The sequence below is a fragment of the Vigna radiata genome, chromosome 7 (assembly GCF_000741045.1).
Source record: "Vigna radiata var. radiata cultivar VC1973A chromosome 7, Vradiata_ver6, whole genome shotgun sequence".
Lineage (NCBI taxonomy): Eukaryota > Viridiplantae > Streptophyta > Magnoliopsida > Fabales > Fabaceae > Vigna > Vigna radiata.
This window is the reverse complement of record NC_028357.1, coordinates 51,635,314-51,654,792: the sequence shown is the minus strand read 5'-3', so window position 1 is coordinate 51,654,792 and position 19,479 is coordinate 51,635,314. Positions and strand designations below refer to the sequence as shown.

At 29.5% G+C, this 19,479-nt stretch overlaps 4 protein-coding genes across 5 annotated transcripts; 2 read left to right on the top strand and 2 right to left on the bottom strand.

Moving 5' to 3' along the window:
* Positions 1-254: 254 nt before the first annotated feature.
* On the top strand, positions 255-5,523 carry LOC106768416 (glutamyl-tRNA(Gln) amidotransferase subunit B, chloroplastic/mitochondrial). The gene is made up of 8 exons (XM_014653570.2): positions 255-1,114; positions 1,687-1,896; positions 2,752-2,892; positions 3,014-3,217; positions 3,659-3,856; positions 4,451-4,519; positions 4,850-4,966; positions 5,052-5,523. The coding sequence occupies exons 1-8, from the start codon at positions 488-490 to the stop codon at positions 5,130-5,132; spliced, it is 1,647 nt and encodes a 548-aa protein (XP_014509056.1). The 5' UTR covers positions 255-487; the 3' UTR covers positions 5,133-5,523.
* A 1,858-nt stretch (positions 5,524-7,381) lies between these two features.
* Positions 7,382-8,607, bottom strand: LOC106767754 (RNA polymerase II transcription factor B subunit 5). Of its 2 annotated transcripts, none has more exons than XM_014652703.2 (3): positions 8,521-8,607; positions 8,067-8,115; positions 7,382-7,729 (listed from the first exon to the last, which is right to left on the bottom strand). In XM_014652703.2, exons 2-3 carry the CDS (start codon positions 8,099-8,101, stop codon positions 7,552-7,554), a joined length of 213 nt encoding a protein of 70 aa, XP_014508189.1. In that variant the 5' UTR covers positions 8,102-8,115; positions 8,521-8,607; the 3' UTR covers positions 7,382-7,551. The 2 variants fall into 2 exon arrangements, with proteins under 2 accessions (XP_014508189.1, XP_022639937.1); XM_022784216.1 differs by having other exon boundaries at positions 8,067-8,127; positions 8,521-8,572.
* A 2,078-nt stretch (positions 8,608-10,685) lies between these two features.
* LOC106766595 (two-component response regulator ARR11-like) lies at positions 10,686-11,409 on the bottom strand. The gene is made up of 3 exons (XM_014651314.1): positions 11,256-11,409; positions 11,014-11,169; positions 10,686-10,948 (listed from the first exon to the last, which is right to left on the bottom strand). Exons 1-3 carry the CDS (start codon positions 11,392-11,394, stop codon positions 10,686-10,688), a joined length of 558 nt encoding a protein of 185 aa, XP_014506800.1. The 5' UTR covers positions 11,395-11,409.
* A 6,418-nt stretch (positions 11,410-17,827) lies between these two features.
* Positions 17,828-19,479, top strand: LOC106766594 (two-component response regulator ARR14-like). The gene is made up of 5 exons (XM_014651313.1): positions 17,828-17,951; positions 18,036-18,191; positions 18,269-18,610; positions 18,697-18,773; positions 18,883-19,479. The coding sequence occupies exons 1-5, from the start codon at positions 17,828-17,830 to the stop codon at positions 19,477-19,479; spliced, it is 1,296 nt and encodes a 431-aa protein (XP_014506799.1).

Below are 19,479 nucleotides of genomic sequence, written 5' to 3'. Positions count from 1 at the left end.
TTCTTAATTATGACTTAATTAAAAAAAAAGCGTTCATTTTAAGTAGCAAACAAGTTAACAAAATAATTATATAAACTTGAAACATAAGCATTTATTAAAAGAAATGTTTTGAAAAATTAATATCTTATTTTATATTTTAATTTTGGATGGTTATACTATACTTGTATTCTATTTTTTTTTTCCTTAAAATTGGTTATTTTTCGTATTTACCTTTTTTTTTTTTTACATCAACTCTTTAATTCTAAACGATGCGTTTAAGGGTTTAAGGCTGTCAGTGGGTTATCACCATTGTTGTCTTCCTCAGTCATCGTTGGCCAAGAACGCAGATTAGCCATCACTGTGAGTAAGCACCCAGCAAGTTGGAAAAAGAAAATGCAAGTTTTGGGCACAAAATTTCTTCGTAGTTGAGAACAGGACAACAATTGTGTCTGCGAATTTTGATTTCTAAGGTTATTTTGTTACGTCATCTTTTCTAATAACTCCCAAAATGGCTTCTGCAATATTCAGAAGCTTTCAAGTTCATCCTTTTCTGCTTTATCCAACAACGTTACTAAGACGAAGAAATGGGGTTTATCATTTGACGACGAAAGCCACCCAATCTCAAACAGACACCCCACAGCGGCAACCTCAGACAAAAGTTTCAACAAGCAGCACCCAGTCCAAAAAGCTTGACAAAATACCAAAAAACTATGAAGCTATCATTGGGATTGAAACACATGTTCAGCTCTCCACTCAGACCAAAGCCTTTTGTGGTTGCCCTTACCATTATGGTTCTCCACCAAACAGCAGCATTTGCCCCATTTGCATGGGCTTGCCGGGTGCTTTACCTGTTTTGAACTCCAAGGTCATTGAGTTTGCTGTCAAATTGGGCCTTGCTCTTAACTGCAACTTGGCTTTCAACTCCAAGTTTGATAGGAAGCAGTATTTCTACCCTGACCTTCCAAAAGGGTACCAGATTTCTCAGTTTGATGTGCCAATTGCATCAGCTGGTTTTCTTGATGTGGATATTCCAGTTGAGTTTGGCGGGGGCCACAAGAGGTTTGGCATTACAAGGGTTCACATGGAAGAGGATGCAGGAAAGCTCCTACACGCAGAGAATGGAAATTACTCACAGGTTTTGTTTCTTTACCATTGTTTCAGTTTGCAAGTTGCAATCTTATTGAGCTTCTGTTTGGATAGATTCTCTTTGTAAGTACTTATAAGAGGGGGAAAATAAGATAAAAATGAATTTTTAACGTATAAAATAAGTTAAATATTGTCTTCTGCAGAATTTGAAATTAACTTGTGATGAAACAAACGAGAGTATTTCTATAATAACCTATTTATAAATCAATTTTAACATAAGAAAATTTTAAGTTATATTACTTCTTATTTTCTTCTCTTGCAAACATTTATTGAGAAGTTTATTCAAACATAACCTTAATATGTCTTTTTTATTTGTTTTATATCCAAGTTTAAGGTACCCTTCATTGTGTACCATTGACAGACTGCATTTGTTCAATAATGCATTTATGTTTATTTGAGCAAATCTTTGTACTGTATCAGTTTTCACATATTTGTTTGATGAATAATTCTTATTTTGGAACACATTTATCGGTCAGTTTCATTCATTGACGTGAATACCAAAGACCAAACAAGTTTTATCTATGATATAAACATGTTAAAGTTAGTGGTGTTTCATGACAGGTTGATCTTAATAGGGCAGGGGTACCTTTGCTTGAGATAGTATCTGAGCCTGATATGAGAAATGGTATTGAAGCAGCAGAATATGCTGCAGAACTACAGAGGTTAGTGAGGTATTTGGGAGTGAGCAATGGAAATATGCAAGAAGGTTCCCTTCGTTGTGATGTAAATGTATCAATACGACCTATCGGGCAATCAAAGTTTGGGACTAAGGTATTTCTTCTATATAAATAATTAAAGGTGTTTTATACACATATTATTGGACTTCTGGAATTTGCACTTTGTGAAATTGTTAGGAAGCATGCTAAAATCGCATGGAGTTTGTTTATACTCGTCAATGTCATCCCTACTCTAATTAGTCATTGTTACCAGAGAATCTTCGTTCAAGTTGAGTTTTCTACCTGCAATCATAAGAATGGAAGATATTAAGAATATAGTTTACAGATAATGTGTACTACCAGACATGGAAAATATTCTTTTCAACAAAAACTCAATGAGTTTTTGTGTGTCAATTCTTGATCAGTTCTGTTTGCACCAAAGCGTAGCTTAGACAAGCATGATAATCTTTTTTGGGTAAATTAAATTGTACTACCCTTACATTTTTAAAAAGCCATTTGTCAGAATACTTTTGTGTTTTGATGTCTTGTGAAATAGATGTCTTTGTAAGCAATAAACCAAAAATGTAAAATTGTAGGTGTTGCTTACCTTAGCATGACATGTTCTCAATCAATGTATGCGATTACTATGTTCTTCTTGGCTAGTAGATTATAATCCGAAATTATCAATGTGGTTTCCTGTTCTCTAAGAAATCAATTACTTGCACAGAATTTTGGGTTTCTATAAATTAACCTCAAAGAATGAAATAAAGAGTAATTGCTTCAAGCAGTTCTCTTGTGGATGAGAAAATTGAGTATTGTCATATTATTGCAAATTTCTATTAAAAAAGTGACTTTTCATTGCCTAACAGGAATGAAGTGCCACAAAGTCTATTATGTTTTTGTTGCAGTGCAGTATGAACACACTATATATTACAGATTAGCAGCTAATATGGTCAATTGTTACTGGCAGGTTGAAATAAAAAATTTGAACTCATTTTCTTCAGTGAGTAGAGCAATTGATTTTGAAATTTCAAGGCAGGTGCAACTCCATAGTCAAGGCCAGGAAGATCAGATAGTACAAGAAACTCGGTTATGGGAAGAAGGCTCTCAGGCTAGTGCTATAATGTGTTCTTATATTTTTTGTTTATAGCTTAGTGTAACAAGTGCAAGATTGTGTTTTCATTTTTCTGTCTTCAGACTAGGATTCTTAAGTAACTTGTTTTTCTGTTTAGAGAACAATTACAATGAGGAAAAAGGAAGGGCTTGCCGATTATCGATATTTTCCAGAACCAGACCTCCCAGCAGTAATTCTTTCTCAGGAATATGTTGATGATATAATAGAATCTTTACCAGAGCTCCCAGAAATTAAGCGGAGAAGATATGAGCAGATGGGCTTAAGCATGCAAGATGTTCTTTTCCTGGCTAATGATAAAAATGTGAGTTCTCTGTGGTTATGTACTGACTGAAAATAGGTGAATTTAATAAAACAATGTACTAAAGATTTAGATATAAATGTTTAAAAGAAATAATAAGTAAACTATCTACTAGATGTCCTTCATCCCAGTATTGTATAATTATTGTTAGGAAATGTACTTAAGATTTGACAACACCCAAGAAAAAAAATCTAAAAGTGATAATGTTATGTTGATATAAATAGGAAAATAATGTTAGTTAATGTAAGGAAGCTAAAATACTGCAACTACTGTAAACTACAAAGAGACTATGAAGAATATAAAACTGCCATTGCTACTAAATAAAATGGTCTAATAAAATGCCCCCTCAATCAAGTACATTACACGATAGAAGCTAAATAGTAGATGCCAATTATTACCACAAATGGTCTAATATGGTTTTTTTCTTCTGAATTGATGTATTAGATTGCAGAATTTTTTGATGCAACTCTTGCAAAAGGTGCTGATCCAAAGCTAGTCGCAAATTGGATAATGAGTGATATTGCTGCTTTCATGAAAAATGAAAAGTTAACCATAAATGAAATAAAGCTTACACCTGAAGAGTTGTCTGAGTTGATAGCTTCCATCAAAGGTGGAACCATTAGTGGCAAGATTGGGAAGGAGGTATGTTTGCTTTGGCACTAATGAGGGTGCAGTACCCTAAGCATCCCTGATTCTCACACAATTTTAAAACATTAAGTTGCTCTACTTTCTAGTTTTTGCACTGATTTGTTCATATGCTTTACTACAGGTGAAAGTCAGTCATGTTAGTGTATTCTTACTATGGACCAAACCAAGTGTGGGAATTCGTTTATAAATATGTTGATCTCTAAATTTGGGCTTTAATCATTAGACCCTTAATCATCACTGAACTTTAATATTTTGTTCCTGTTCAAAACATGTCATATTATTATACCTATGTATAATGTGCCATGTAAATATGGTAATTAGGAAACTTGGATCTTTGATTTATCACACTCATTTTGTTACCATTTTTGAAATATAGTTATGATACAGTTTTCAGTATATGCTTCTCTTTGATCTTGCCACGGTTCCTTCCTTTTCTACTTATTTCTACATGTCTGGTTTGACTTTGAATAAGACTGTCTCAATGAAATGGAAAACAAGAAAAGACAATTGAGCAGTTGTGGCTGAATTATTTAAATTTGGGCTTATGTTGCATTCTGTATTTTTTTCATTGTGTTCATTTGTTTGCAGGTATTATTTGAGCTATTAGCTAAAGGTGGAACTGTTAAGGACCTCATAGAAAAAAAGGACTTGGTTCAGGTAAGTTGTAAAATTAACCATTACTGAAGTTTTTACTGTGTATTGTGTTTTTGACAGAACTCAACAAGAGTCAACATAAATGCTTTGATACTGAAGCACAAATTGCTAGCTTATGAGTTCAAATACAAATTTAGCAACTATACTGGGTTTAGATTTTGTGGCGTATGGGATGTTATTGAGTTTTAAATTTTTTATTTCAAAAGAAAAACTTGAATTGTTCTGAGGATTCCATGGGAAACCTCTGCTCTGAGACTGCATCTTTGACATTGGTTGTTGATGCTGAGAAAGAACGAAAATATTGTAACCGGCTTTTGTCTTTGGAAATGACAGATAGTAGATCCCAATGAAATTGAAAAAATGGTGGAGAAAGTGATTGCTGAGAATCCAAAACAAGTGGAACAATATCGAGGAGGCAAAACTAAACTACAGGGTTTTTTTGCCGGCCAGGTATGAACATGTAGGAGTGGAAAGATTTTTCATGGTTTCTTTTTTCCTTTTCATATCTCACTAACTTTTGCTTGTCCAAATGCAGGTAATGAAATTATCTAAAGGAAAGGCAAATCCAGGTCTCCTAAACAGGATCCTCCTGGAGAAATTGAATTCTAAGAGCTGATGATAATAGATTGTTATATCTACACTCATTACTCTGCTTAGCATTATTTCCAACTTGTTAAGTGGTGATCCTTGATAAAACTGTTATGCAGCCAATAGACAAATTGGAAATGACAAGTGATGATGAAAAGCTCTTGTGTGCTCATTTCTTGCCAAACTAATTGGTTCTATTGGATGCATATTTTAGCTGATTTTTGAAATAAACAGTGTATATTTTGAGTTCTAAAAGTGGTATAGGATTTCTGCTTCAACTGTTGAGATAGAAGTGCTCCATCCTATCTGTTTTCTTCGGTAGGAAACACAAGCATTATGTGGTGTGCTTTATAAGTACAAGATTTCCAAAAGCATGTGATTTATATTTATATTTCCAATAAATTTATGGCTTAAAAGTTTCTTGGCATATCTCATGTATTTGGCATTTAACAAGTATATTTTGGTATTATTACCTTGTCAAAACAATATCAAGAGCATAAATGTATTTGGTTTCATGTCTGTTATTCTGTAACATCCATAGATGTGTGTCCCAAGGCAAAACAAGTTCGTGTGTTTGGTTAGACTGCGTGATGAAGAAAGAAAACTCTGTAAATGTCCATGTTAACGGTAACTCTCGTGGAGCTTGTTTTAGCATGTAGAAAACGTCTTTAATATATATGAAAAAAATGTTGCTTTAATATATATCTATAGCAGCTAAAGCAACCATTGATCTTATCGTGTCATGGCTTGCAACTAAGGGAAAAACTTAAATGTAGCTGATTTCATATTGTTGCTTTTATCCTTTTATCACCAATTGTTCCTTGTAAATGTCAACTTCACTGTTTTCTTTTAACTTTATCTTAAACACCCATATTACATAAATATTGTTGACCTTTAGGAATATCACATAGTTGACATGTGTCATTTCTTTCAATGACATCAATTTCATTATCCATTACTTTTCACCATTTTTCTTCCTTGATAACACTATCGTATGTTGCATGTGATTGTTGGAGAAATTCTTTCAAATGCACAAACGAATGCAGTGTATTCTTTCTCATCATTTTCATCTAGTAACACTTGGATAGGTTGCTACCAAGTCCAATACCAAGTGTTCTCTTTATCAAAGAGAATATCCCTGCCAATGACAACATTTTTATACAAGGATTAAACAATTTATAAGCTTTGGATGTTTCACTTACATCTTTCATCGGTAAAACTTCAAAATCTCTCAAGGTTTAAAGTTGCGCGCTTCACTCTAGCAAAACCTTATTTTTTTCGATTCCCAAATATCCTCTTAAGTATATTTGCAAGGAATAGTTTCCAAAATTAGACAAACAATAGCCTTGAAAAGATAATCTGTTGCTTTCAAATCTCTGGATTTTCTTTTCTCAAATTCTGTTTTTGGTGCATCTGTCAACATCTGGTGATGATTCTTGAATCCAAGATTCAACAACTATCCAATATTTTTAAATCGTAAGAAATTCTCCATAAGTATAATACAACAGTTGCAATGAGGTCTCAGTAGTTGTGTTTTGAGTCACACGTTTCACTGGTTTTTAATTTCCAATACCACAGATAAATGTCAAAGGGGCGATACAACGTTGTAGAGAAAAATGTGTTCCTCTAATCATTTAAAAGAATTAACTGTGCCCCAAAAATAGGTCACTACATTACTGACCACACTTCATAACAGCCCCAAGGAACTCCACATAATTTTAAAAACTGAAAATCTACTAGAAAGTAACAGCAAAACAACACAATATGGAGTAAAATTCTCCCTCAGATTGGTGAACAACTGAAAACAAATATTATTTTATTTATTAGCAATATTTTAAACATACTCTTATATAACCGCTAACCAGCTTCTTTAGCCATTTGTATTTACTTCCACACAACTAATTCGAATAAACAAAACTGATTTGTCTGTTTTTTATTCCAAATGGCACTTTGCATAAAGTTTTCAACAATCATTAATAGGAGAAGAAAGTAAATAAGTCAAAAAAATCAATGCATGTTATAGTATTTCCTATCTATTTTCTCTTAAAGTTATATGTAACTTAATATAAATTTATAAAAGAAATAGACGGTTTTATATCATGCTAATATGCAAAGTTCGAATTTAGTCCTTAAAATACTGTTTAGCATTTGTGAAAATGTGTTAAGTAAAATCCCTATTTCTGTAAACAAGCCACTAAAAGAAGGTAATTTTCAGAAAGTGAAAAACAAACGTCATATAAAGCTGGTAAATCTAATCTAGTTTGGAAAATGCAGTAGTAGGAGAGGGAACAACAGAATTACTTTAAGAAAGGGAAAATCATACTTATTACATATCGTTTTTCCCTGCGTACTATAAAAAAAATATAAAGAACACTAAATGCTCTTACATAGCACTGCAACCGTTGCTGGGAGATAGAAATTGAGAAGGCCATAAAAGCTATGCATAATCAATTAGGTTTGACATATGTGTTGTCCTCTCTAAACTTGGCGATTTGACTCCGTATCATTCCCTCAACATGAGGTTGGACAAACATGTGGGTGCTATCCAAGACATGTATTATGAACTTATCAGATGCAGGAAATGAAGCATTCATATTGATGATATATTGTGCCATGGGAATGTCACTGCACAACACAATTTAGCCAATCATTGATGCAGAATACAGAAATGAAAGCAAAAATTAATTAAAAGTAAACCATGTTCACTCCAACCATGGTAATTTGATATCCCATCAGTGACTGGTTGTTTTCATGTGGAAAAGAGAAATACACAATTATAACTGTTGTTAACATTAATAAACCAAAACTTATGGCAAGAGGTTTTTTACCCATGTAAGAAGGAGAAAACCAGTCCTTATAGTTTTAGCATGTAGAAGTTCCGACAATAGGTAATTGTAAAAATAATCATTTGAATATTTGGCTAACTACAGTCATAATTATGCAACTTTCCAAGAGGTGATACCAGGAAATGAAGACTCCTTTGGTGGCATTGACCATGGTGTATAACCTTCCTGGAAAGAAAACTAAGACAAGTTAAAACAGACACCATAACATTCGTCATCGTTGTAGATAGTAAATAATAACTAGCTTATTTGATACAGAGCTAAAAATGCTTTACAAAGCTTCTCTTAAAACATGCTTATCCAAACAAGCCATAATCTGCACCCTGTGATTTTCTTACAACAAAATTCATGATTATCAAATCGAACATTAATTATTCTTTTCTCCATACATCACAAGTTCAATGAACTATTATGATCACAAATTAATCTAATCTTGCTAAGATGAAATAAAAAAGAATTAAATGAATTGAACTGAGTAACTTAACATTAGGAATGAAACGATGTGATCTTATCGGAAAAAAAAAAATGGTAAAAGGATGCAAAAGCTTGACATCATCGCACGAACTTCGCTACCTCAATTATAATGCTCTATAGATTTGGCACAACAGCTAAAGCTCCAATCCGCAATGGCGAAAATTGTGGTAGGTTTTACATGAAAGGGAATTTCAGAGAAGAAAACCGCGCAAGCTATCGGGCCTTCCAGGCCCACGTCACAAATGGGAGTTTCATTTTGCACTCCACATATTTCTTTGCATCACTCCATTTTTTTAAGAATAATATTTCTGGAATTTATCTTTAAGAGAGTAATACAATTGTTTTACAATAAATTATGTTATTTAGATAAAGAATTTTAAGAGGAATTAAAATTTAAAATTTTCATGAAAGTAATTACATTACTTAAAAAGTAGATAATTTTAAATTTAACCTAAAAAGTAAAAGTTTGAAAATTTTCAAATATTCAAATTCATATACTTTTATCTATTCTTTTTAATTTGACTTTAATTACATATTTGTCAACATAAGTAAAATCCAAGTACTGTGGAGATAACAATTTTTCAATTAATGTCAACTAAAACCTTTTTTCAATTAATGTCAACTTAAATTTTTATTATTATAAATCGTTATTATTTCATGTTTAAAATTAACTAGAATTTTATCGATTAATATTAAGATATTACCGTCTGACCAATGTGAAATATAATTTTTTTTTCAATTAACATCCATTATGATTTACTTTTAATGTCTATAGATATTGTTTTTTTCTCATCAACACGAATTTATTATTTATCAATAGTTTGTTTCAATTATTTAAATGATTATTGAAAAAAAATTCAACCAACATGAACTGTTATGGTTTGATATTTAAATAATTTTACATATTTATAACGGAATTGGGTGATAATTGAAAAATTTATGTAAATAAGAAAATTAAAATTTAATAAACTTAAATATACTTATCAAACAAAATATTTAAAAATAAAATAATTTAAAATAATATAGATTCAACTTTAATATTTTTAAATACAGCAGAAATTAGAAAATGTTAAATTCTTTTATTTTTTATCTCATAATCCTACACTTAGTTGTAAAAGTGAAAATGTGTATTATCTAATTTTATTATCTATACATTCATGTTATTTCTTCTCCCATCAACATTATTTTTTTATTGTGATTTTTTAATTTTTTAAATATATTATTCAATATATATATTTCTTATTTTGACGACTTTGTTCCTTTATAAAATCTATAGTAATATATATATATATATATATATATATATATGTCACAATATATAATTAAACATATAATAAGATACCTTATTTTGTAGAAATTACAAAATATTATTTAAAATAAAATAAATGATATATTCATAAAAAACTGTGAAAATATTTTCATACATTTATAGATAAAGATGAATATATGTTGAATGAATCATAATTCCGATTTAGGAACACTTTGGTATAGTTGTATGATCAAATTTTATTTTATTATCGTAATTTTGTTTTAAAAAAATTATAAGATAAAGTATTTAGGTGTAGTTTTAACACACAAATTTATTCGAAAATTGGATAGTATGTTTTCTTTTAGTTTGAAATATTAATTTTATTTTATATTGTTCCTTTAGCTCAAAATATTATACTCCATACTATTCGTTGAGCTAAAATTTGTTACATGACTTAGATTTTATTATTTCATTTGTTGTTAGTTTAGATGTACAATATGAGTTTAATAATCATGTAATATCATTAATATAAACAAATATATGTAATAGTTTTGTTTTTCTTTTAACTTTTATTTTTATTTTTTTTCTATTTTAATTACACAATTTTTTATTCTGAGTTTGGGTAAAAGAGAAATTTCTCATTGAAATATTCATTTTAAAAAGACAGGTTATATCTATGGGTAAAATGAAAACAATTAGTGAGTAACAAAAAAAATATTAAACATTGTTCCTGCTACCTTTCACCTTCACCTTAACATATATATTTCAATATAATAATTTGAATTATATTGATTTAAATCTCCATTAAAACATGTACGGTAGAAAAATATTTTAACTCTTCGTTCTATAAATTAAAGAAACTATTGACACTAAGAATAACAATGAATTAAGGAAGGAAATGAACTATTTTAATAGTAATAGTAATTTTATATTCTTCACAGTTTTTTTATTCAGTTGCGGCAACTTTTTGACTTCTTAACTATGTATTAAGCAGTAGTCTGTTAATTATACTAGACTATTCTTTCTTATGGGGACTATCATCACCGGTTTCGGCTTCTTCATCAGAATCATGACCTATCTCACCTTTTTCATCTTCTTTCAAGCTATCAAGATTTATCCCTATGCGTTTGAAGTATATATGATGTCGCATCATAGGTGACAAGAAATGATTTTTCTCGAAAAAAACCTCATACTTAAATAAGGGTTTAAACCAATAATCGCAAGCTCCATGTCTAAAAGCCTTCTCTTGGGAAGCCAGAGTACGATCCTCAGACATCACTGCAGATGGTTAAACAGTCAAAAGTTGAAAACTTAAGTAAAAAGGTAAAAGATTAGTTACTTACTAATGAAAGGAACATCAATTGCTTCGTCATCAAGAAACTCCAGAAATTCATAGCCATTGATCTCTGGCATATTGAGTTCCATGATAATCAAATGACAGTCTATTTCTTTTTCTGCCAAAAGTTTGACCGCATTTGAAGATTCAGAGCATATCTTAGCTGCACACAGCTCAAAAGCATAAGAAAAAAAACACAAATATTTCTCTTAAAGAATGATGACGAATAAAATATTGTATATATCTAACCTTGATGAGAATTCTTGTTGCATGATTTCTCGATGAATTCAAGAACTTTGAGGTCAGTATCAATGGCAAGGATAGTAAGATTTGTTGATGGAAATTTAGGCATGGCAGACATGTCAATTGAAGAAGAACTTCCGGCCATCACTCTCCACTATCACCTTATATCAGGAATGGAGAAAGCAAAGGAAAGAAATAAATACATATGGCATGGTATAACAAAATCCAAACAGCAAAAATCAAATTAAAAAAGATTTCACCCAACCCATCAAATAAATATATACCGTTAATGCTTTTAAAACTCCTTTTTGTATATAATCAATCAAGAATAATTTTATAACATGTAATATATAATAATTATAATACGTGGGTGAGTCAATAATATTTTGTTTATTTATTATTAAAACTAATAATAAATAATACATGTTAATTATAATATTAAATAATTATTTTAATATATAACAATTAATATTAACTTTTATATATACTTAATATATAATAATATATTTTAATTAATAATACAAGCTTTGTTGATTCATGTTATAAAACCAAAATGCATATTCCATTTACACATTAAAAGCATTTAAGAGATCACATAATCACACATTAACATATTCTCAACTAATTGGATAAAAATATAAAATATGAATAGTTTTAAAATTAAAATAATAAAATTTACAAAATTAAATATTAAAAATTAATAATGAAATATTTATTTAAAACTTATACATTTTATATTAAATTGTAATCTCTGAAAAGTACAATAAAAGGTCCAAAATTTCAAAGGTATAGTTTAACTAGCCTACATCCGATATCCACCTCTAACTTAACATTAACTTAAAAAGATATAAGAAACAATTACTGAAATCTCCATAAAAAAAAATCTACTAAGTAGAAGAATCTTTTAACTCTTCATTGTATAAATTAAAGAAACGAACCACTGTCATCATAACAAAAAAATAATATAGAGAAAATATTAAAATTTGGATAAAATAAGGAGACCTCTCAATTTTTAGTTAGTTTAGGGTTTTTAAAAATCATATTAAAAACGAGCCATTTAAATTTTGATCTTGACAAATGTCCCTTAAATCTTTTCTTTCTTTCTTTTGTGGCATTGACACAGTGAACACATAGTTAATAAAAATATATATTTCAACACCAATTTTTTGACACCATTTTAAAACTTCACATATGTTAAAATGTGGTTGGACGATCTTAAATTAAAAAAAGCTGAAACAACACGGTATAATGTCAAAATAGTATCAAAAAATTTGTGCTAAAATATCATTTTTCTCGTTAATAACCCAATGTACACGACCAATTATTGGCATCCTAGAACCTTCTTCTTATGCCTTATAAGAATATTTGGCTGATTATTGTTCTCTATCAGTAAGCGCTCTAAATGTTTGTATATATATATATATATATATATATATATATATATATCAATGGATTTTGTATCATTTATTATGTATGCTATTATGATGATATACAGCATAACATGTGCAAAATTGCAAAATTGTTTTTTGCAGAACTGATTTGTGATAAATGGAGAAAAGCTTATGATACTGAATTTTTTGTCCTAGCCGCTGGTATACAGAGAATAGCAAAGGCATCAAGAATTTGTCTCAATTATTCTGTGAGCCTTTCAATCAGAGGTTATGAATCATGTTGGTTTTAACTACATGAAATTTCGATTTCCATTAATTCCATCTCACCATAACGTTAAAGAAAAAAACAGCGAACAATAACTTTAATTTGGTGAAAGATGCCATGAAATCGATTCCGCAATGATTGTGTTTGGTAAACTCAGTTATAAATAGAAGGCATACACGACATAATAGATCCATCTAATTCTCAAACACTAACCTCGTCGGAGGAACCCCAATTCTCCTCTTCTACACTCGATCGCCGCCGCTTCGCCTGTATCTCCCGGGAACTGGTACTTGTGCTGCTGTCGAGATCCACCGAAGACGGTGGCACGGTACAGAAATGTGAAGGTTACGTGAGAATGAGATACTTGCAGAAATAATAAAAGTTCTCTGTCATAACCTACTTCATGAAGGCTTTATTTTATAGAAAATGATATTTTGACACCAATTTTTTGACACTGCATACGTGTCAACGATTTTAAACTAAAAAAAACTTTGGTTTTTTTTTTCTAAATATGTCTTTATTTCAGTTTTTTTAATTTGAAATCGTCCAACCACGTTTTGACACGTGTGCAATGTCAAAACAGTGTCAAAAATTTGTGTCAAAATATTATTTTCCTTATTTTATTATGCGACTTCAATTTTTCCAAAAATTCCATTATTATTTTTGTGTTTTTTTATTTATTATTATTACTTTTGTTTTAATTATTTTTCTATTATTTTATTTTTTTAATATAACTATAACAATAATAAAAATAATATTTTAACAATTATTACAGTGTGAATATATATTAAATAATATCAATATATTAAATTAAATTATTAATTATAAATTTTAAATTTGAAAACAATTTAAAATAATTTGTTAAACGGATTTCGTTAAAACAAAGTCTGTTTAACAAATTTCTAAGAAATTCTGAAAAAATTCATTTTTAATTTAAAATTTAATAAAAGTATAAATTAATTTACTACATTAAATCAGATTTTACATTATTATTATTATTATTATTATTATTATTATTGATTTTCTTAATTTCATTACTAATATAATTTATTATAATTATTTTCATTTTTATTTTTTATATAATTATTATTATAATAAAAATTATACTTTAATAATTATTAAAATATTAATATACATTAAATAATATCAAAGTGTTAAATTAAATTAAATTATTCTTCAATTATAAATTTTAAAAAAATTGTTAAACGAATTTTGAAATCTATTTTTTTTAATTTTTTTTATTTAAAGTTTAATAAATAGTTAATATAATTTTTTATTCTAATTAAATTTAATATATTAAATCAGATTTCATATTATTATTATTATTATTATTATTATTATTAGTTTTTTATTTATTTTTTATTATTGTTACTTTTTTAATTATTTTTATTTTTATTTTTATATTTTAATATAACAGTTATAAAATAAAAATAATATTTTAATGATTATTGAAGTATGATTATATATTAAATGATATTAAAATTTTAAATTCTTTATCAATTAAAAAGTTAATAAAAGAAATAGTTACTTACCTACCACAACAATTTTGATCTTTTATACCTTAAGAAACAGTAATATAGTTTCGCCATTTAGATATGACATTTGTGCCTCCTCTATTATTAAATCAACATTTGGGTCCATGTGTACATTCATTACAGCATTTGTGTACGTTAAAACTGCACATTGTTAAGAAAAAAACAAAAATTTCAAATTGAATGATAAGAAAAAGATAAAGATTTATTCTGATAAATAAAATACTAACGTTTGTATACAAATGAATTTTTAGATAACTCTGTATCGATGTAGTTCTAGAAGAATTTATGAAGGATCAATCAGAGTCACATTAATAATTTTTTCTTTACACCTTTTATAAAATATACTCCAACGTTCGACTCAAAATTGTTCTCTTTAGGTCTTTTGTAATTCAATAGTGTGTAAAAATGATGTTATCTCGAAATTAGACCCTTATTTATAGAGTTAAGAGAATCTGACCAATTACTTTACCTCTTAATAATAATTAATGCAAACCTTAACTGCTTAAGGTAGCCGTTGTGATATTAATTGTGCTTTAACTCTGCTCAACTGTTTTCGGGACCGAGCAGCCATGATGTGCTTTCTTGCACGTCAATCGTTCGGTCCTTACCTTGCAATTTATCTCTTGACCGAGTGGTCATGAGATGCTTTCTTACACGTCCACCGCTCGGTTGGCTATAAGCCCATAGTAACACAGGCCTCATAAGCCCTAACAAAATCTTAGATATTGCGTAGGATTTTAAAGTCTTCACTGATCATCAAACTCTAGGAGTTTAATTAGAATGTTCCATAGGTCACAAGTTCAGTTGAGTTACGAAAATGTTCTTCACCGAGCATTTAGCTTTACGAGTTCACTTAGAATGTTCCCTATATCAAAACCGAACGGTGATGAGAGCTACGAAAGCATTCCTCACCGACCGAACGACTGTGAGAGCTGCGAAAATAACAAAATAATTATATAAACTTGAAACATAAGCATTTGGCTTCTGTTTGGCTATTGCAGTAGTCTGTTGATCTGGCTATTCTTTCTTGTGAAGGGTATCATCGGCAACGACTTCCATATCAGAAAAACATTCAGAACTACCACTAGTATAACTTATTATGAAATTTCAAGCCATTAATATTTTTCCTTATGAGCCGCTCTTCATAATGCCGCACCATAGGTAACCAAAAAAAGGTACGGACGTAAAGGTCCTTCAAGGGTTTAATCCAATAATAGCAAGCTCCGAGTTCAAAAGCCTTCGATATGGAAGACTCAGTATCCTTAAAAGACATGACTTCAGACATGACTGCATATTGTTAAACAGTCAGAATTTGAAAACTCAAATAAAAATGTAAAAGACTAGTTACTTACTTATGAGAGAAACATCAATTACTTCTTTGTTGAAAACTTAAGTGAAAATATAAAAATCTAGTTACTTACTGATGAGAGCAACATAGATTTTTTCTTTATTGAGAAATTGCATGAATTCATAGCCATCCATCATTGGCATATGAAGCTCCATGATAATCAAATGAATGTCTATTTCTTTTCTCAGTAAAAGATCGACAGCAAACAACTCAAAAGTATGATAAAACAAATATTTCTCTTAAAAGAATGATTACTAATAAAATATTGTATATATCTAACCTTGACGAGAATTCTTGTATGTTCTCTCGATGAATTCAAGAACTTCGATGTCAGTATCAATGACAAGGATATTAAGATTGGATGGACATTAATCATAGATGTCTTTTTTAGATTTTCCGGCCATCTCTCTCCATGGCATGGTTTAACAAAATCCAAATCCCTTGCTAAACTGATCCAAGGTTGAAACAGCAAAAAGTAAATATCCGGGTAATTAAAGGGACCAACAAATTTCAACAAACGTAAATGGTAGACAAATGTCACAGCTCAAACTAAATCAAATTAAAAGAATAAAGCATATATTACATCATTCTACCACAACTAATCATACTAAATAAGACTCAAACAACCAGCAACAGTAATGCAACGTTCTTCCCTCAATTTCTCATCAAGCCTATTAAATTTAAAATGAAAAATGAAACAAGATAAATCAATATGAAGAGAGGCAAACCTTCTGGATTTCTGACTCTACCAAACCCTAATGTAGCTGCTGGCATACAGAGAATAATAATAATAAATGGCATCAAGAATTTGTCTCAATTATTATGTAAGTCTCTCAATTGGTCATAACTACATGAAATTTCGATTTTTTTCAAATGAACACTATCCTCGTCGATCGGAAGTATTCCGATTCTCCTCTTCTACCACTCTATCGCCGTCAGACGGTGGCACGAATGCAAAGGTTATGTGACAAGGAAAGACTTGCAGAAATAATAGAAGTTCTAACTATCCTAACCTACTTCATGGAGACTTTGTGATATATATATATATATATATATATATATATATATATATATATATATATATATATATATATATATATATATATATATATATACCTAAATTTGCATGAGTAAGAAAATAAAAGAGACCAAAATAATAACAGAATATTTTACATAGTTAAATATCCTGGCCAAATTAAATATTATTCATAGTTATTTTAAATGTGTATAGTATCTCTATTTCCAAAACAAATATTTTACATAACAGAATCTAATAATTCCATTAATAGTTTTTATATTTAATTAAGAAAATATTCGTCTCAATAATATGAAGATTGGTTTCTATATATGTTAAAATTGTATGGTGTTAAAAAAACAAAATCAGAACATTAAGGTTGGAAAATGTTTTGTAAATTATGAATAATTTGTACTGATACTTTTAATAATATTTTTTTAACTTCAACCCAAATGTAGTTTTTTAATTTACAAATCTTAAATTTTTTTTACAAATAACAGAAAAAAAAAACCCTAAGAGGGAGAGCTTTTCATCTATATTAAAAAATAGTAATTGTCTATCATTTATGTTATTTCCATGTAACTGAAAAGAAATAATTGTTTCTATTTTATGTAAAACATAGATTTAATACAATAGCAATAAGTAATTTATTTAGTTAATTTAATTTTATATAATAAAAATCACATTAAATAAAAACCCTAAATACATATAAAATAATAAATTATAATAAACATGGAGAAACATAAAAACCCAACAAAGGTTGCATTGTATTTTTCTAATATTGAGAGTATTATTAACAACTAAGATTAGTTATACAATCAATTATTGACTATTTACTTTATTGTTTATCAAAATATATATATATATATATATATATATATTTTTTTTTTAAAATATAAATATTTTACATATTTATTTAATGTGTTGTGTGAAATATTTTAAAGTGTAAAACATATTTACCTTCACAGTAAAACATACCTTATATATTTCTTTCTTTAAGTTGCTTTCTCAACTGTGCAAAGTGATGGCTGAAATTTCTTCTACTGACTTCCCTGACTTCCCATCAATTCTCAATGTTCTTGTCATTGACAGTGAACTCAATGTTCTTGATTTCATCAAGAAAACATGCAACCAGTATTCTTATCAAGGTTAGATATACAACATTCTATAATCCTTTGTTAAGAGAAAAGATAGATTCTTTTCTTATCTTGCTTGTTTGGAGTTGTGTGCAGTTATGGCATGTTCTGAATCTATAAGTGCTGTCAATATTTTGCGCGAAAGAAAAACGCATATTCATTTAATACTCATTGAAGTTGATATGCCTGTCATGGATGGCTACGAATTCATGCTATTTGTCAATAAAGAAGGAATTAACGTTCCTGTCATAGGTATGTAGCTTGGTTTACTCAAAGTTTTAAATTTTTGACTGATAAAGAATAACTTGAACTTGTTTTACAATCTGTAGTGATGTCTCATGATGATTCTAAGCCTTGTATAATGAAGACTGTTCAGCTTGGAGCTTGCGATTATTGGAAGAAACCCTTGAATGAGGATATTATGATCAAGAATATGTGGACACATGCTTTTAGGAAGTTTTTAGGGGAAGATAGGACCCAAAAAAATACTGATGAGAATGATAAAACAAGAGAAGATGCTTCATCAATTGTTGATAGGAACAAAAGTAATTTCAGAGAAGTTGATGAATCAGAAAATAGTAATCCACTTGCCACAGGGAAGGATCGCATAGTATGGACACCAGAACTGCATACTAAATTTCTTGATGCTGTTAAAAGACTTGGACCCGAAAGTATGATTTATGGGCAATTGTTTTATTTTTCTTCATTCATTAATATTTGTTTTTTTGGTGTATTGACCGATTTAATTTTCTTTTAGATGCCGTGCCAAAGAAAATTCTGGAAGCTATGAATATGCCTAACTTGAAAAGAGGACATGTTGCTAGTCATCTGCAGGTTAGTACATTTGATTTTCTAGGTAGATTTGATTATTACATCAGTGTGTTTTTGTGTATAGAAATACAGAAAATCTGATGTTGATGGAAACTGAGATTTTCATTGACAGAAATACAGAAAATTTTTGAAAGAGGAGGAAGAAAAACAGCAACAACCGAATGAACCGAATGAGATTTCAGGTAATAAAAAACCAAGGGTGCATGCATCAGGAGAAAACAACTTGCAACCTTTGACACATCCTGGTCTGACATGTAACATGGGACCAACAAGAGAGAAACCCTATGATTCAAATGTACAAGTTGCTGAACATTTTCATGCAGAACCAACTTTGGTACATGATCTTTCTTATCCTTTGGCAACGTTTCCTAATATTTCAATCACAAACAATTTTCCTCAGTCTTCTGGATATGGATATGGACTAAATAATAGGCAGCAGCCAATGATGCGTCCTCAAATTCCTTCAATCAACTTGCAGCCATCCTCCATTATTATTTCTGATAATTCAGCTTCTGCTCCCCAGAATTACAACTTTCGCATGAACATGCCACCTCAATCAATACATAGAGCTTCTATGTATTACCCACAGCCTCAAAATGCAGGTTTCTCAAATGGTGTTGTGAGATCTTTTGCTGCCTCCACAGATATTGATGATCAAACAATCAAGAAGCAGCTAAATTCTATGAACAATGGCCATCACAAGCCCTGA

What these genes read in the sequence shown, in the direction of transcription:
- LOC106766595 (XM_014651314.1), bottom strand. Translation starts at nt 11,394, where the DNA reads ATGGCCGGAAGTTCTTCTTCAATTGACATGTCTGCCATGCCTAAATTT. An exon ending in CAACAAGAATTCTCATCAAG is followed by an intron (nt 11,170 to 11,255) that starts GTTAGATATATA and finishes AGCTGTGTGCAG; the next exon opens with CTAAGATATGCTCTGAATCT. An exon ending in AATTGATGTTCCTTTCATTA is followed by an intron (nt 10,949 to 11,013) that starts GTAAGTAACTAA and finishes AACCATCTGCAG; the next exon opens with TGATGTCTGAGGATCGTACT.
- LOC106767754 (XM_014652703.2), bottom strand. Translation starts at nt 8,101, where the DNA reads ATGGTCAATGCCACCAAAGGAGTCTTCATTTCCTG. An exon ending in AAAGGAGTCTTCATTTCCTG is followed by an intron (nt 7,730 to 8,066) that starts GTATCACCTCTT and finishes TGTGTTGTGCAG; the next exon opens with TGACATTCCCATGGCACAAT.
- LOC106766594 (XM_014651313.1), top strand. Translation starts at nt 17,828, where the DNA reads ATGGCTGAAATTTCTTCTACTGACTTCCCTGACTTCCCATCAATTCTC. An exon ending in CAACCAGTATTCTTATCAAG is followed by an intron (nt 17,952 to 18,035) that starts GTTAGATATACA and finishes AGTTGTGTGCAG; the next exon opens with TTATGGCATGTTCTGAATCT. An exon ending in TAAAAGACTTGGACCCGAAA is followed by an intron (nt 18,611 to 18,696) that starts GTATGATTTATG and finishes ATTTTCTTTTAG; the next exon opens with ATGCCGTGCCAAAGAAAATT.
- LOC106768416 (XM_014653570.2), top strand. Translation starts at nt 488, where the DNA reads ATGGCTTCTGCAATATTCAGAAGCTTTCAAGTTCATCCTTTTCTGCTT. An exon ending in TCCTGGCTAATGATAAAAAT is followed by an intron (nt 3,218 to 3,658) that starts GTGAGTTCTCTG and finishes TTGATGTATTAG; the next exon opens with ATTGCAGAATTTTTTGATGC. An exon ending in GTGGCAAGATTGGGAAGGAG is followed by an intron (nt 3,857 to 4,450) that starts GTATGTTTGCTT and finishes ATTTGTTTGCAG; the next exon opens with GTATTATTTGAGCTATTAGC.